Source organism: Brachionichthys hirsutus, chromosome 1 (assembly GCF_040956055.1).
Source record: "Brachionichthys hirsutus isolate HB-005 chromosome 1, CSIRO-AGI_Bhir_v1, whole genome shotgun sequence".
Lineage (NCBI taxonomy): Eukaryota > Metazoa > Chordata > Actinopteri > Lophiiformes > Brachionichthyidae > Brachionichthys > Brachionichthys hirsutus.
Window position 1 is genome coordinate 6,377,334 of NC_090897.1, and position 17,204 is coordinate 6,394,537.

Sequence of the window (17,204 nt, forward strand, 5' to 3'; positions counted from 1 at the left end):
GTTTTAGTTTGTGTCAAACAGTGAAAGTATGTCTGTATAAACTGTTGACCAGTTGGCTGGCTGGACCTCGACCCTCTGCCTTTTTGAACACTCTGACTGGGAGCATTTGATGTGGGTCACTGGCCAGTGATGAACCAATCGAGGGTTCATTCTGCGCGTTTGTGTGTGTGTGTGTGCGTGTGTGCGTGCAGCGCCCATCTCTCTTTGCATGTGTGTTGCTGAGGGTCAGCGATCACAGAGCATCTGCAAGCTGGAAGTATAACTCTGTTTTAATTCTACTGTTCAGGACTGAAAGAGACGCTGCCATGACCAGCTGGCGCTGCTCAGCATTCCTCAGCCTTATCTCTCTGTGTGTCACACACACACACACACACACACACACACACACAACCACAAAGTTTTGGGCATATTTGCATGACACTTAACAGCTTTGAAAAACTAATTTAAAACAATAATAATTACACTGATCTTTAATCAGGTGTTTTTATTATAATTAATTTGCTGTTAATTCACAACTTTCTAAATGAATGTGAAATATACAGCCCTCAATTATAACAAGTTAATTCCACCCAATTAAATGTGAGTACAAAAAAAAGTGATCTTGCATTTTTACTTCCACAGATAAGTGTGCAGAAACAGACAAGCAGGAGGTGCATTTTATTGATTGATTGATTTGACTCTTTCTGTGGTGGCATGGTGGAGGCGGCGGTTAACGCCATCGTCTCACAGCTGGAAGCTTCTGGATTCAAACCCTTCCTTTGTGAAGTTTGCATGTTCGCTACTCATGGTGCTGCTTTCCTTCTGGGTTCTCCAGCTTCTTCCCGCTGCTAAATGATATGTTTGTGAGTCTCTATTGAGCTTATAAATATCTTATCAAAATAAAGTAAAAAATTGCAACAACAAAAACAATACTATAAGAGTAAATTCAGATACATTTGTGTGTGTGTGTGAGAGAGAGAGAGATACTCGGCGGTGTTGCGTAGAGGTTGGACGCTGCGATCCTGCTTGTTAGACTAAACTGAACGAGCGAATAGCGTGGACGCTTGATGTATTTGTGTACGGCTGGTATGTGGGCCTGGCCTGCAGAGAAAGAGCCTGCGGTTCTTATCTGACCTCTCCCAGGATGGCCTTTCACCCCTCAAGACAAGTCCTTTGTGTCCGCCGAGCCTGAGCCCATGGGAGAGCGTGTGCTTGTGGGTATGCACCTATTGTGTTGTGTGCATCCACTTATATTTGTGTGCGTGTGCATTCGACATATCGGCCACATCAAAGTCTTACTTAAACATTGTTATCCGGACTCACCTTTGACCTTTGCGGTCATGAGACATCCCTCCAGTTAAAATATCCATGCCCCGAACGAATAGAGCGCTCATGTGGCTTTGCATATATTTAATTTAATCCCAGGACACAGTGTAATCATCGCGTTGACAGATATCAGCATGTCCAGAATGATGTGCTGACTAATCCCGTAAAGTATGTTCATATGAACTCATAGAAAGTGTTAAAATTATTTTTTATTTTCTATAAACGCTGTGATTTGGGTCAGTTTAATCCTTGGATTGCGTTGGGATCCGTTTTAAAGGATGCTAGCAGCAGGTTTGTGTGTGTGAGGTTGTGTGACCAAGGGGTCATAAAACACCACAATGGTGTGTCTCACTCCCCAGGGTGAAAGGAGAAGAGGGCGGGAATGAAAGGATCCCCCCCCCACTTCCACTCAGGGGAGAGGAGGGGAGAGGAGGGGGGAGGGGGGGAGGGAGGAGGGGGAGATGGGAGAAGAAAAGATCAACAAAGTGCCACGGAAACTTTTGCGTTGTTTATTTGTGTCGCCTCTGCTGTGCGTGTTCTTCTGTGTTCTTGTGGTTCGGAACAGACTTTGCGTAACGCTGCAACAGCACGTTCAGATCTGAGAACATGCTGTTGTGTGTGGGGAAATTACCAGAATGCATGGAAACCATCAACGTAGCAGCATTAAAATGTCGTCCTCCAGTTACAACAAGGATCCAGCGCCGAGTCTTTGCATTGCGATCTTCAGTTGAGCATTTTGTCTCGTCTTGTAAGGCATGTTATTGTAAACACGCCTGATTCTAATGTATCCTGTTTGAAAGAAAAGCCTTGTCTCTACAAAGTAGCCATAAGACAGATGTGTTCTTTCTATTTTGTGTTCAATTATTTCCATGCAGTAAAATAAATGCATAGAAAGGCTTCAGATTTAGACCAATCACAGGTTTAAGATTCTGCTCAGGATTCAAGAAAAGATGAAACACGTCTCTTTACTTTCATCTCCACTCTCCTTGTTTCCCTCCCGTCGCTGGTTGTAAAAAGATCAGTCCGTTCTTTGGTAGAAGGTGTGATTACTTCCTGTCAGTGTTATGACAGGGCTTTTTGTCTTCCATCCTCCGTGTCCCTACTCACGAGTGCAAGGCCTTAAAGTCGCTGCTTCTTTACATATGAAAGTGTGGAAGCAGAAGGCCTCTGGAAAGGTGATTAAATGAGAGAAAGAGGCACAGGGAGGAAGAGTTTGTGTTAATCTTCATCAAGAGTCTCAAGCGTTCGTTAGGAACTACACTTGCTTTTTTGATTAAATAAAGTAAACCATTAGGATAACATCAAAAGTCCAGAAGTCATTAGATGAACATATTAGATATACGTATATGTCTAGATGTATATTTTGACTAATCAGAGTAGATTAGTTGTAATGGATTACCCTCATAGGGCTGGACCACGAATCAGAGTTCTGATAAACATTAACGTCAAGAACCCAGTCGTAACAGGGTTCTTAACGAAACCATTGAAACGAGTAAAAGACTTTCATCAAACTGATCCATGTGGCATGATGAAGCTCCTCTGGAGCAACAGTTCCAAGTTATTTTTTAGGGTTCTTTGCCACTAAGCATATTGAAGAATAATTAGATCACATTAGATTCCACTTAATTGTCGTTTCCCTTGTCCTGCGTACAAAGCAAAGAAATGCAGTGTGCAGAATACGGCAGCCAACAGTGCATTGAACATGAGCTCCTGTGTGTGTGTGTGTGTGTGTGCATGTGTGTGCATGCATGCATGCAATTGTGAATCAATGCATCTCTATGTTAGCAGAGATGCCCATTTCTTCATGTGTCTTAGTCTATAATCCGACAATTTAGAAGCATGAGATCCGATGTAGCCTGAATAACTTTGGTCTAACTTGTGTATTTAAAACAGACAGTTCTGTCTCTGAAGACAAAGGTAACGTCCTGCAAAGTCAAAAGTTTTTAACACCAACAGCTTCAAGCCTGTAAACTAAGGCATACAGCAACACTATTCAGCGCACTTTTTAAAGTACTACCTAGAAGGAATTGCAGTTGTTGAGTGTTTCTTATCTGTCTGATAGCAAGATGAGAGAAAAAGAAAACCAGAGAGATGCAGGGAGAGAAAGTTGGAAAATATTGTGAGGGAGGAAGCAGCGTCTAGGTCAGAGCGCCCTGACTCTGTCAGCGCACATGATTTTATGACCCGCTGTCTGGACAGATTAAATCCACTAGTAACCACTGTTTATGTTTGTGTGTGCGTGTGTGTGTGTGTGTGTGTGTGTGTGTGTGTGTGTGTGTGTGTAGGTGTGTGTGTGTGTGTGTGTGTGTGTGTGGCAGCAGGGTATTTTTCTTCATTGTCAGACAGGTTCAACGAGTGGAAGCAGCAGACCTTTGATGCATTCAGTTCTTTTTACCTTCGTATTTCTTTCTCCGGAGGACATTGTCGATCAGTTATGTGAGAATATGAAAGAAAATACGAAAAACTCCATCGAGGCATCTGTCCGTGCTTCTGTAAGGAGTACTTGAAAGCAACAAGAATATTTTATTTTTGTTCAATTGTTAAAGCAAACAAATGCAAGTTAATGTCAGTTAGCAAATATGTTTAAAGCTTCTGACCGAAAGCGGCTGTGTTCTCAGCAGGACACCAATGGGGAATTCGTACGCAGGTCAGCTGAGGACCACGCGCTTCGAGGAGGTCCTCCATAACTCCATCGAGGCATCGCTGAGGTCCAACACCATCGTGCCTCGGCCTGTCTTCTCACAGCTGTACCTCGAGACGGAGCAGCCGCTGGCGAATGACGGTGGGTTGCATGGATGCGAAGGAGCAGCCGTGATAGCAGCTTCAGCAAACGTGTTTGGTAACTCAGATTGAATTCCTGAGATCTGTCAGCTCGGCGCTGTTGTTCCCAAATAAAATTGTGCATTTATAGATTTTTTTTTTTAATGACCCTAACAGGTCGTACAGAGAATGAAGATGAAGATGATGAAGATGGTTCACAGTCTAACAGCCCGCCGGTACCCTATCATTTGAAGCCCCCACCTGAAGGATGCTGCACTACAGATGGTTTGTAGACTTAAGCTGAGTCAGAGTGTGTTTGGTTGTGCATCCTGCTGGATGTGTAGTCACCCAAATGAAGGCAGCTGGTTTTGTGTTTCTGCTGGTTGTGTGTTGTAGATGGGAACAGAACATGTCATTTTAATTTTAGTCGGGGAAATGCTGGCAAAATCATTGACCCTGTTATGGTCTTTCCTCCCTACAGGCTTCTGTCAGGCTGGAAAAGACCTCCGTCTGTCTTCGCTGGCATCAGATCCCTTGGATGTGCCCACTGGCTTTATGTTGGTCGGGGTGCGGTCCCCCTCCCTCCCAGAGAACCTGCTGGTGTGCACCGTGGACCGCCGTTTCCTGCCTGACGAACGGGGTCGCAACGCACTGCTTGGTAAGGCCGGAGTCGTGCATACAAGAAAACGATCAACGTTCTTTGAAAAGTTAAAGATTCTCAGACATTACAAAGAAATTATGTTTTGTTTTGAAGAAAACATAATTTCTTTGTAGATTTAAAAGTTCAGTTGCTCTCATAAGGTTGAGCTGGGACTATGCTGATTGCAATCTAGACTATTACCGGTCTGGTTGTAGGAATGTGTGAAGCTCCTGTTCTTGTATTAAATTATTTTGTTTGTCGGCTCCCTCCAGGCTTCTCAGGGAACTGTTTAGGCTGTGGAGAGAAAGGCTTTCGCTATTTCACAGAGTTCTCCAACCACATTAACCTGAAGCTCAGCACCCAGCCCAAGAAACAGAAGCATTTGAAGTACCATCTGTACCGGAACAACCAGGGCGTCCTGGTCAAAGGAGCTCCCATCTTGTGGAGGGGGCATGGTAAGAAATGCACCTGATGTTATTCAGAGTGAATTCAAATGGAGGACAAAATTTGATATGGCATTCTGAGAAAGGGGTGAGGGGGTTGTGAATTAGAAACATTTTCATTTTCATTTTTAATTCCTGTATGGTTGCGTTAAGCTACAAAGGAAAGCCCTTTGTACGCACACATGTGCGTGCTAGGAGGAATGAAGTCTTGGTTACACCCACATCTGTTTATTTGCAATGAAATAATGCACTATTCAGTAAAAGTGGAGCAAATGAAACAAAAGCATAAGATGTACTCCTGTACATCCTTTATCTTTCATGTTGGCTTTGAGTCAACATGTCAGCTCCGTCTGTTTAAAAACTCAGATGAGGATGAAGCACGCTGTGAGCGCACTGGTCGGACCACACGGACAGGTAGAGAAGCCACAAGGAGTGTGGGTGTGAGTGTTACTTGTGTTTCAGAAGGCAGGATTAAACAGATGGGTTCCGGTCTCACAGAAGGCCATGTGACATCAGATGAACAGTTGCCAAGCGTGGCGCCGACTCACCCATCGCACACACGCGACGGCTACACAGGTGACACGGGCAGACATGTGGAGACACTTCAATGTCAAATTGAAGACTGCAACCTTGTTGCCTGCATTCTCAGTTTCTGCTCTAAAATACTTATTTTTACTATTCCAAAACTGAATGCATACTTGATGAGAATGCTAAATGCTAATGGCCTTTTTGAAGATTTGCCAAAAGACATTTGGAGGCCAGTTAGACAATAAAAGAATGGCGAGGATAACTAACAATCACAGCAGGCGTTACTTATTTTGGTCATTTATTTTCCTCCTCCTCTCTGTGAAACAGCTGGATCGCATGTGGACCCAGTTGGTTTGCCTCAAAAAGCTGAAGTCCCCCACCCAAATGCAACTGGCAGCCATGCCATTCCTCCCACTGCGCAGCCAGCTGTGAGTCAGTCGGGACCCGGAAGACCCTCAGCTACAGGTAAACTCCAGACACACTGCTGACCTCTTGTAAATGTGGTCAGTTTGTGTCTGTTGTCATTGAACTGTCACTTCACACCTCTGAAAGGGTGAGCCCCATCGACCGTGTGTGTGTGTGTGTGTGTGTGTGTCCCAGGTGTCAGCCGGCTGCATTGTATGTTGAGGGATCCTCCTTTGTCTTTGTCTTTCTCCCTCCCTCTTCCTGTGTCGCTCACTTCTACTAACCGGGGCTGTAAAATTCACAGTGTCTCATCTTTTTTTTTTCCTGCTTTGTCTCTGAATGAAAAGCTTCCTTCCTGTTGATGCTGTTTATTTTCATGGCCCTTTTAACAAGTAGACCTTTTACGTGTCTCCCTATCATTAAATTTCAGCAAGGGAGGAAGAGGAAGAGACAAGTTTAACGTATGGCGAGAATACAGAAGAACTAACACTTCATCTACTCTATGCTCTGTTGTTTGGTTTGGTTTGGTTTTTATTAGGCAATTGTCCTTTCGACTTCTCAGAAAGTGGTTCCTCTTTAGGAAAGCTGACACTGAACAATGAATACACAACCTCGACCAATTAGATTGTAGTGACAAATATTAGCAGGGATAACAACTTTTAATCTGCAATGTGGGGGCTTTATCTGTGGAATACATTTAACATTTATAGAAACAGAATACAGTAAACCTTTTCTGTACACATTAAAAATGTAAAACTTCAAGATGATATTTGTTGTTGTTGTTGTTGTTTTTTATTCTACAGGGCTTCATGCAAATGCTGGTCCCCCTAAAAAGAGGCACAAGGGCTGGTCGCCTGAGTCTTCAGCCAGCAGTGTCCCAGAGAGCTCTGTGAAGACACCGCCCTCTTCATCAACAGTAACGACCTTATCAGTGCCATTCCTCGTCGCAAGTGGAGGCAGATCAGGTGAAACTAAAAAGACATATAGACAGGAAAGACGAAGGTTGAATCGAGAGAATTACAAAATATGCTGTGCTATTAGACTGTAACGTGTTGTTTTCTGTGTATAAATATAACTGTGTGCTTTACCCAGAAACTGCAGCCCCCTTGAGTTCATCACAGGGGTCATTGACCCCACTTTCTCCCCCATGGCTGTCTGTAACAATCCCTGATCAGCTGCTACACACCTGCAGACTGCAACCTGTCATCTTTAAAGGTCAGATCTCCCATTAGTCCCATGATTTATGATAATAGTTCATGTACTGTTCTTCTGCACATGCCACACATAACGTACCGGTACATGCAGTCATACAGTAGCTGTGTAGGTTATATTACTTGGTCATCAGTTGAGAGACGACTATTTGGTGCTGGGAGGTCATTTTCCACCCAACTGCCACCACTGGGCGTCTAAAACTGATGAGTTTGTGCAGCAACCCCAGCAGATGTCCCATTTGAACTCTCCTCACAGGTTAGAGGTCAGCTGACACCCAAGGATGTTTCTCAACCTTTTTGCCCTCCTCTAATCCCCTCCCCTCTACTCTGACCCCTTTGTGTCACCTGTCATCTCATCCACCTTCCTCTCCATTGTCAGAGCTCTCTTTGCTTTCCATGTCTGATATATGTACTTATCTGTGCATTGTATCTTTTTAAACATCATCATTCTGCCTCCAATTTCACAGGAGACGCATCTTTTGTTCTTCCCATCATATATTCTCATCCCTTCTCTTTCCCATCTCTTCCTCAGAAGTAGTTCTTTCCCACCGTCAGACTGATACCTTTTTGAGTTTGTGCAGTTTAAGACTGTATGGCAACAACAAAATTAGACAGTATAATATGTGACGATATAAGATATTAATGTCCTTTTCTTTTGACAAAAACCGTCTTTGTTTTTACAGGTGCTTTTTTTTTACTATACAGCCCCAAGTCTTACCTTTTCACCTCTTGTTGACGCAGGTCACGGCCCACTACCTCAGCTGACTGGCAATGTCAGTGAGGTTCTCATCAGCTCTCTGCTCCATCATTGTTACCTGAGCTCACAGACACTCCCCAGAGTCTACCAGCACTATGGGCCGTCACCTATTCAGCCACTGTCAACCGAGATGCAGATTCTACTCACAGTCTACTACCTTGTCCAGTTAGGTCAGTGTAAGCCTTTCAACCAGAAAACATCTGTGATCATACACAGCTCAGCAGGACTGAAAAAAGATGCCATGCGTTGCTCTCTAATGATAGTGTTGATGTGTCTCATAATGGCCACTAGGTGGCAGAGTGAGCTACATCTAGTAAATCCAATTCAATCTGCTCCGTAACACTGCAGTCATGTATTTATAATTCTACATCTCCATGCATAATGTTTTCTTTATCCCTCCCTTATATTCATCTAAGGCTCTAACCAGGTGCCCCTGATTGAGGACTTGGAGCAGATATTCATGAGGTCATGGAGGGAGTCCCACCTCAGCGAGATCAGACAGTACCAGCAGCCTCAAACAGTAGCCACCCAAGGGAGGCACTATGGCATAGAGGTGAGACAGGGCATCTGAGGACTTGTCAAAAATAAATTAAGAAGTACAAATTCACTGCAAGTGTTACCAAGTCTGCCTACACATGTAATACAATATGCTGTCTTCTTTGTGCTGCGTATTACAGAAACAAATTCTGGTGATAAGACAAAATAAGACTAATAATAAAAGTCATTTCTCCTCTTCCTCCGTCTTCAGGCACCGTCCATCTTACCTGGGCTTGCCCAGCATCTCTCATTGCCTCCCCAGAGCCAACAACCCCTGACCCCCAGCCAGCTTCCTTGGCTCGCACAGTTGGCTGCTTCATCCTGTGGACAGGGTGTAGTAGTGTTGGGGGAGCAGATTGGTTCTTTGGCTCAAGGCATCCAGCAAACATTCAGCAGGTTAATGGAAGGACGGCTTGAAAATACCAACTATGTGGTCATTATTGTCACTGCGCCGGGCCAGGAGACGCAGTCATGTGTCATAGTCACAGGTGGGAGTTGTGCTTTTATATCCCTGGGAATGTTTAAAAGTTGCCCTGAGCCCTAAACATGAATAATATGTATGCACACCTTGCAGGTAAACACCAGTGCCGTGCTTTAGCTGAAAGCATGTACTCTCCCAGTGAAGGTCTGAAGGAAATCAACCATCAGCTCTCCACTGGTATTGCTCAGGAACTCATCCACTACTGCAATTCCCTTGGACAAGGTGTGTTCAGCTGTCTGCCTGTTTATAGATGCACATCTGTGTATGTGTCTTTCACGTGAATTAGTGTGTTCCCTTATTCAGATGGTGATTTGGACTCTCTGCTGGATAATGCCACTGTGGACAGCAACGAGCCATCGCCCTTATCCGGTGGTCAGGAACAGGCAGAAGAGCGGAATCTCAAGACCATGAACAGTCCAAATGATTCACAGACACCATGTTCAAAAGACTCACCTAGCCCCAAAGAGAGAGCTTCTGGTCCCAAATACACCTGTTCAGGTGAGACGCAGACAGGTTTAAGTGTTCGCTACATATATATACTGCATTTTCATGCTTGGATGAGATTAACTTTTCCCTTCAAGCAGATGTCATTACAGTATCGGCTAAATCAAGGTTAATGACGTACATCTTTGTCTGTATGTGCGTGTAGAATACTCCATCGAGTGGCGTGAGGTTCGACCTATCCAACTGGCCGTGGCCAGAAAACTATTGTCCCACGTTTGTGCCATAGCAGACTCCAGCACTCAGAATCTGGACCTTGGGTCTTTCGACAGGGTTAGCTTCCTCATCCTCGTCCCACCCTCTGAGGTCGCATTTCAGCAGACGGTTCTCCACCTTTGGAGCTCAGGTTAGTCCCACGGTGTTTTCTTTGTTTCCTGTGGGTTCTATTAATTTTTGTTGTTAAAAAAGAAAAAGATAGAAGAATGACGTATAAACCGTACTTGCCTAGCATTTACTAATATATTTTTATAGTTATTAAACCCTTGTTTACTTTGTTTGTGTATTTCAGGTGTCCTCAGGGGTTTAGACCAGGAGTGTCTGTCTCAGCGGGAGGCTGAGCGTTACGTGGTTAAAATGGATCAGAGCGCTCAGGCACGAATTGACATCCTCATCAGAGAAGCCCACAGCAACTCGTACACACTCTACATCCTGGTTCATGACCATGCACACTGGGAGGTCAACAGGTGTGCATGTCTGATGCAGAATGATTACAAATTGTTATTATTCCATTCGCACAGCAACCTGGTGCAATGAGAGCATCAACAAAGTATGTCCCGTTTCTTTGAGTGTGTTTCATCGTCTCTCATCCAGCGCCTCCTGCCGTAGCTCAGACGATGCTTTGGGTCTGGTGGACCGGCTGTTAAACTCCCGGCAGGTCAGAGATGCTCCAAACATCGTAATTCTCCATGTGACCTCCTTCCCCTTCGCTCTGCAGACACAGTATACCCGCATCAGTCCTTACAATGAAATCCACTGGCCTTCTGCATTCAGTAATGTGAGATGAAGCCTGCATCTAACGTACACGTGTCTGGAGACAGGCAAAATGATTTATACTTATACACATTGCATGTGTGTTTGTGCAAGGATGTGGACCTGTACCACGAGCGGACACGGTACTATGGCGTGTCGGAGCTTTTAGATTCAACCCGATCCGGCAGCAGCCTGCCTCTGATGCGTTATGATTCCTCCTTCGAAAATATGACATCTGCCCTAGAGGAAAGGTAACACAAACGTACACATGCTCACTCTGCGCTAACATTCTTTCCCTTTACATGTTTTATTCACAACGTTGCACTCTGTCTCCCAGGTTCCCTAAGCTGCACAGTGCTGTGATCCGGACCACGGTTTTAATTCAGCACTATTGCATAGCTTTGATGGCTGCATCTGGCAGGATCAGCGGCTCCCACAATCTCCACAAACACACCTCTGTGGAGACCCTGGAGATTATGCAATCGCTGCTCACTGCTGCCCAAAATTGTCCGTCCCACCACGGTCACATGGTCGTGCTGCGAATCCCCTCCATAGCTCTAGCAACGTGGGCCCACCGCCGATTGTCCAGGGTCAGGAGGCAGCTGGGTCTGGAGGAGAGCTTTGAAATAATACTGGGGAATCCACAGCAGTCTCTGAGCATAGGACAAAGCTTCACTGATCAGATCAAGGTGAAGATAAATCATTTCATGGATAGTAGAGTCATTAAAAGGCACTGAATGACTAAAGCCTGCCTTCTGTGTTTGTATTTTGTGTCATGCAGACATGGCTGAAGATCCAGGATGCTGACTGGGTTCCTCAGACCTACCTAGAGCTTGAGGCCCTTTCCTGCATCCTCATCCTGTCAGGAGCTGAGCCATTGGGAGAATCTCTGCCCAGGTAACAGGCTAATTGATTATTGAATAAATGCCTGCACATATGCTATACAACACTTAAAAAGATGCTGGATTAATTACTCAAAACAAAATATTTTCGTAAACCAAAATGTTCACGTTTGCCCAGCCCCAGCTGGTACTCACTGAGTTCTGATTATATCTGCCTGACCTTTGGCCTAAAGCCTTAACATTCGTACTGTACTTTACCCAGTGTGTAGCACCATTTATTATTTCAGAAACACAGCAGACACTGTCATAGTTATAACCCCAGGTTTAAACTGTTGGCTTGTTCTCCCCCCCCCCCACAGGTCATTGAAGTACTGTGATCTCAGAGGGATAAGCTGCTCCTACCTTCAGCGCACCACGATCGAACAAGAACTTGGACTGGCTGCTTATCTCGTTCGGGCAGAGTCACGACCCCCACACAACCCTGGACCAGGAAGTGACCTGCTGGAGAGTGATGCGGATAAACTGAGCAGTACTGACAACGAGGAAGAGGAGGGACAGGAGAATGGTGAGAGGAGATTGAATTATGTCTTTTTAAAATGAGTGTTCACATACTGTTTGAACGCATATCCTCACTGGTTTAGTGGCTAATTTCTATATCTATTGTTCCTCCGTTTTCCCATTTCAAGGTCACTCGCCTCTGTCATCCAACCAACCGCTCCAGTCGAGCACAGAAAGTGGAGCTTTAGATTCCCTCCTCACCCAAAGCACCTCCTCTCTAAATGCCCAGAAAGGGACTGCAGACGTCAAACAATCTCCTTCACAATCACAGACTCATCTTCAACCTACTCCATATCCCCAACCTGCACTACATCACCAAACCCATTCTCAAGGACAGAGTTCTTCCCAGGGTCAGCCAATCGCCCCACTGCAACCTCAACCCCAAATTATGGGTCAAAATCAGTTCATATCTCTAGTGAGTTCCTGCCCACAGCCTCAAGCGCTTCCTCCTTCCCAATCTCGCCGTCAGCACTCAAAATCTACCTCCTCTGGCTCCCAGTCCCCGCTAAGCTCTCCCCCTCATTTGAACTGCTCCTGGGCACGGGGAGTGAGTCGGCCTCCTTCTGTTCTGCTTCCTCGTGCCCTCTATGATATTATCACAGGCACCGACAGCAGCGGGCTTCCACGGTGTACTTCATTCCTACCACACATATCTGTCTCATGGGCAAGCAGCTTCAGGTACAGAACTATACCACCGTTTCATCTGCAGGCGTCTAACTCTACTTAACCCCTTCATAGACAGTAAATACTGTCTTTATAGACTAAATGCCAGATAGATAAGATTATTTTCTATGTGATTATTTTGCTCTGCTTCTCTCTGATTGTCCACTGCAAGCTTGAGAGCGTGTTTAAGTTATTACAGTTATTTCGTTACTCCTTTATTTCTTCCTGTTAATACTTGGATGCTTAAAGTCTCTCAAGGGGATATGTCATTCTGAGTGTTCTCCTCTTTTTGTGCAGGCCCTTGCTGAGTAAAATGATGACTTGTACAGAACAGTCCCTGTACTATCGCCAGTGGACGGTTCCCTGCTCCTCCCACATGGACAGCAGTAATCGCACCGAAGGGCGAAGTGACAACTTTCACCCTCGCAGGCTGCTCCTCAGTGGACCCCCACAGGTACCTTCTGTCCAGAGTTCTGTCTTTGTTCAAACCTGATTAAAACCTGTATTATCTTTCTGCTCATTTGCCACTGTTCTTATGGTCAGGTGGGTAAGACAGGCGCGTACTTGCACTTCCTGGGTATTCTGTCTCGTATGCTGATCAGACTGATGGAGGTGGATATTTATGATGAAGAAGAAATCAACCACAGTCAGTATATGTACAGCAATATTATAGAATAGCAAAAATCATGCTGTAGACCTAATCGTGCTGTTTACACTTTGTGCTTTGCATTCAGGTTCCCAGGTGGAGGGCACGCAGTACCACCCACCCAGTGCTTCCTGGCCAAACCCGGATGTTATGAAGACGATGCCCTTTGACTACACAATCCATGACCCCAAATATGATGACATCAGCGGTGTCTATAACCCTGGTTATAATCCCAATGCTGAGGGTAGGCCCAGTCATAAATACACACAAATCAATGCATTGGGACACAACCACAAGTCTTTTTATAGAACATCTAAATATATTTCCTGCTTGTACTCATTTCTTATCACATTCTAAATCTGTTGTCTTTCCAAGGAAATCCTGTGCGCCCGGAAGATGTGTACCTGCGCAGGCGGACAACTCGGATCAAGTTGTCTAAATATGCAGCCTACAATACTTACCATCACTGTGAACAGTGTCATCAGTACTTAGGCTTCAACCCGAGATACCAGGTGAGGACAAGACAAACATCTAACCTGTTGACGTTTGATTTCTCCGGTCATGTTGGATGTGTTTTTGAATCTAATTTTCAGATGTATGAGTCAACGCTGCATGCTTTCACATTCACACATCTGCTGATTGGGGAAGAGATCCAGCTCTACTTCATCATCCCAAAGTCAAAGGAGCATTATTTCAGCTTCAGCCAACCCGGAGGTCAGCTGGAGAGCATGCGACTTCCTCTCACCTCGGATTGGGTGAGTCTTTAGGAGTAAACAAATAAATGCAAATAGTAGCAGTTCCTTTTCCCTCAATGCTGAATATTGAGGGAACATTTAAAGACTGGGTGAAAGCTACTTATTTTTCTTCAAAGTGTTTCACTTGTGCAAGAAATGAAAGAAGAGCTAGAAATAACGAGAGAACCCCTATAGAAAACCGCTATATTCTTAGCCAAATGCTGAATGAGGTTGGTGTGAAGGTCAGATTGTTGGTTTTGAAAGGTTACTCACATTACCTGACATGTTTAATATCTATCAAGCCCTTCCTGTGAGATCCAACAGTACCTAAGACTGTTGATCACAGCCATTTGTGTTCCTGTTATGGCTTGTTTCTCAGTATAGAGCATTTCTAGAGTCATAATGTTTTCATATTAAAACGGATTTATTTTGCTGTATTTTGGTTAATTACGTTTTGAAAATAGAAAATATACTGAAATGCCTTATCTTTGCAATTAAATGATTTGCGGAGTTGACAACAGTGGAATTTCTGTTGCTATGCCTCAACTGTCAAAAGTGACGTCTGAATGCATTTATTTGTATGAGAGAATTTACTTTTGGTGAAACGCAGACCTGCACACCAGCCAGAAAACATCTGATCATATCAATACCATTCAACTTCACTTTCTGCTTCCTATATGTTTATTGAAAACACCATGTTCCTTGATCCTTTTTTAGGAGACTTTCTTTATATTTCTGGTTGTAACGAAGATAATCTCATTAGAATGCCACAGTTTTTGAGAAATTATTATATTATATTTTATTTTCTTCCACTTCCCCAGAGCCCAGACTGCATCAAGAGTCCGATCTTCACTCCAACCACGGGTCGTCATGAGCACGGTCTGTTTAACCTGTATCACGCCATGGACGGAGCCTCGCATCTCCACATACTGGTAGTCAAAGAGTATGAGATGGCCGTGTACAAGAAATACTGGCCCAACCACATTATGCTGGTGCTCCCTACGGGCTTCAATGGAGCTGGAATAGGTATTTTAGTGCTGTTGGGAGTTCTTTCCTTCCTGTTGTCACACAGACAGAACTTAGATGTCAGTATCAACTATTTTTTTCAAAATCCATCCTTGTCTTTTACAGGTGCTGCTCACTTCCTGATTAAAGAGCTTTCATACCATAACTTGGAGCTGGAACGCACTCGGCGTTTGGAAGGAGGAGGCCCAACAGGCGACGTCTGGCCCTTCATCGTCCTGGCGGATGACGCCTGCGTCATGTGGAACACAGTGGACCTGGATTCACACAGGTACACGTTGATAATACCAACGAGTGTGTGGAAGAATATTCTCTAAGAAAGATCTAACAATGCTACTGTTTGATTTTTGCTCTTGTAGTGGTCCAGTGGAACTTGCTGTGTCACTGAAGCAGGTCCTACAGCACATTGAGGCCTGTCCAGATCTGGCTGCTTACGGACTCTGTGGAATCAGGAAGTGGAGCAGCCGCGGACTCGATGGTCAGAAACACTGAAAGTACAAGGAACAATTAGACAGCGTGTCAAAATGATTACTAGATTAATCATTAAATTCAGAATTATTTTAACAAATATATATTATTTTGTGTTTGGATTGTCATGAGTGGAATTAAGTATTAAAAATAAACATTGGAATTTGCTGTTGATGTTTTTATTTTTTTATGCCAGGTAATAAACACAGGAACTCCTTCTCCAGAGGTCACCTTCATGACTTCCTTGTCCTCAATGTGGACCTGAGTCAGAACGTCCAGTACGACCAGAACCGCTTCAGCTGTCATGATGTAGATTTTGTCCTGAGGCTACACAGTGCTGGACTGCTGGTCTGCCGCTTCGACGGCTTCAGCGTAATGAAGAAACAGATTGCTATAGGAGGATACAGAACATTTATTATCAAGACCAAGGTAGATGCATGAGAAGCAGAATCATTGATGCTTTACTTTTAGAATAACATATAATAACACGCACCTAACTCAACCTTTGCATCAAGGAATAAATGTCTAAATGATCTAAATTTTATATTAGTCTAAACTTCAATAAGAATTGATAATACGTTATGAAAAGGAATATTTTGAAGAAAAGAAACAAATACTGCACTCAAGTAATATGTTGAATAATGCAAACATTTAATTTATTCCTGGATCACGGCTTCATCTCCTGTTGATTTCTGTGGTTTGAACATTGAGTTGATCAATCAGCTGTCAATATTACTATAAGTGTGTGTCTGCTTGATGACTTTAAATAAAATATATATTTAGCTGCTGAACAATACTTTAACATTTGTCCAGATGACAGATGTCCCCACCTCAGTGGGGCCCTCGCAGTACGTCTGTGCTCCAGACAGCAAGCATCTCTTCCTGGCTTCGCCAGCTCAGCTCCTCCTGGAAAAATACCTCCAACACACCAGCCAGAAGCTGTTTCCACTCAGCACCAAGAACTACACACACCCTGTCCTGTCTGTGGACTGCTATCTCAACCTTGGCCCTGAGGTATACAGGACACACACACACACACACACACACAGGGACACACACTACCAGGACAGAACTATTTTGAGGGCAAATCAGTAAGAGATTCTGACATGCATTAAAGAAAAGACACTGCTCTTGCCTCCTGAAGGTGACGGTGTGTTTTGTGGGTTCTCGACCTCACTCTATCAACATCAGCACCACAGGGCTGCTGTTCAGTGGCCTCCTCCTCTGTTTTGCTGACTCCTTTGTGACTCCTGGGTTCCTCAAGAAGTTCTCATTCCTCAAAGGTACGAAACCCGGAGCGAACACAGAAAACAATGTCCACAAAATTATTGTATGTATCAGTGAAAACAAAGTGAAAGGTTAAATGACATGACTTCATCCAAAAGTAATTTTGATTTCTAAGTCTTTGTAAAGTAATTTCCTGTTTGCTGCCATGCAGGTGCGACTCTGTGTGTCATCAGTGCTGATCGTAGCTCCTTGAGACAGACAGTGGGCAGGCTGGAGCTCGAGGAGGAATGGAGATTCAGGCTCAGCGATGAATTCCAGACTGCCAATGCCAAGGAGGACCAACCGCTCTTCTTTCTCACTGGGAAACACATATGACTGAAAGATAGACATGCGGACTGGGCGAGTCTGTCACAGTGGAAGCCACTTTTATCAAAGAGGACATTTTCAGTGTCTTTAAAGCGCTAGCATAGGTTCCGAGTGAACGATGTGTGCGCGGAAACCACTAG

At 44.3% G+C, this 17,204-nt stretch overlaps 1 protein-coding gene across 1 annotated transcript; it reads left to right on the forward strand.

Annotated features, from left to right (window-relative positions):
• The first annotated feature begins 3,924 nt into the window (after positions 1-3,924).
• On the forward strand, positions 3,925-17,073 carry greb1 (growth regulating estrogen receptor binding 1). Its single transcript, XM_068753513.1, has 33 exons — positions 3,925-4,087; positions 4,243-4,350; positions 4,547-4,723; positions 4,978-5,160; positions 5,611-5,724; positions 6,004-6,141; positions 6,885-7,046; positions 7,174-7,296; positions 8,034-8,219; positions 8,466-8,602; positions 8,798-9,074; positions 9,161-9,289; positions 9,371-9,565; positions 9,717-9,914; positions 10,077-10,251; positions 10,379-10,562; positions 10,652-10,788; positions 10,875-11,226; positions 11,319-11,434; positions 11,739-11,944; positions 12,066-12,615; positions 12,898-13,054; positions 13,144-13,246; positions 13,335-13,490; positions 13,622-13,758; positions 13,840-14,001; positions 14,802-15,006; positions 15,112-15,274; positions 15,363-15,481; positions 15,668-15,900; positions 16,285-16,485; positions 16,616-16,754; positions 16,910-17,073. Exons 1-33 carry the CDS (start codon positions 3,934-3,936, stop codon positions 17,071-17,073), a joined length of 5,940 nt encoding a protein of 1,979 aa, XP_068609614.1. The 5' UTR covers positions 3,925-3,933.
• Positions 17,074-17,204: the final 131 nt, after the last annotated feature.

Coding starts and splice junctions, on each gene's coding strand:
- greb1 (XM_068753513.1), top strand. CDS start 3,934: ATGGGGAATTCGTACGCAGGTCAGCTGAGGACCACGCGCTTCGAGGAG. Junction 4,088..4,242: donor GCAGCCGCTGGCGAATGACG/GTGGGTTGCATG, acceptor TGACCCTAACAG/GTCGTACAGAGAATGAAGAT. Junction 9,075..9,160: donor GTCATGTGTCATAGTCACAG/GTGGGAGTTGTG, acceptor CACACCTTGCAG/GTAAACACCAGTGCCGTGCT.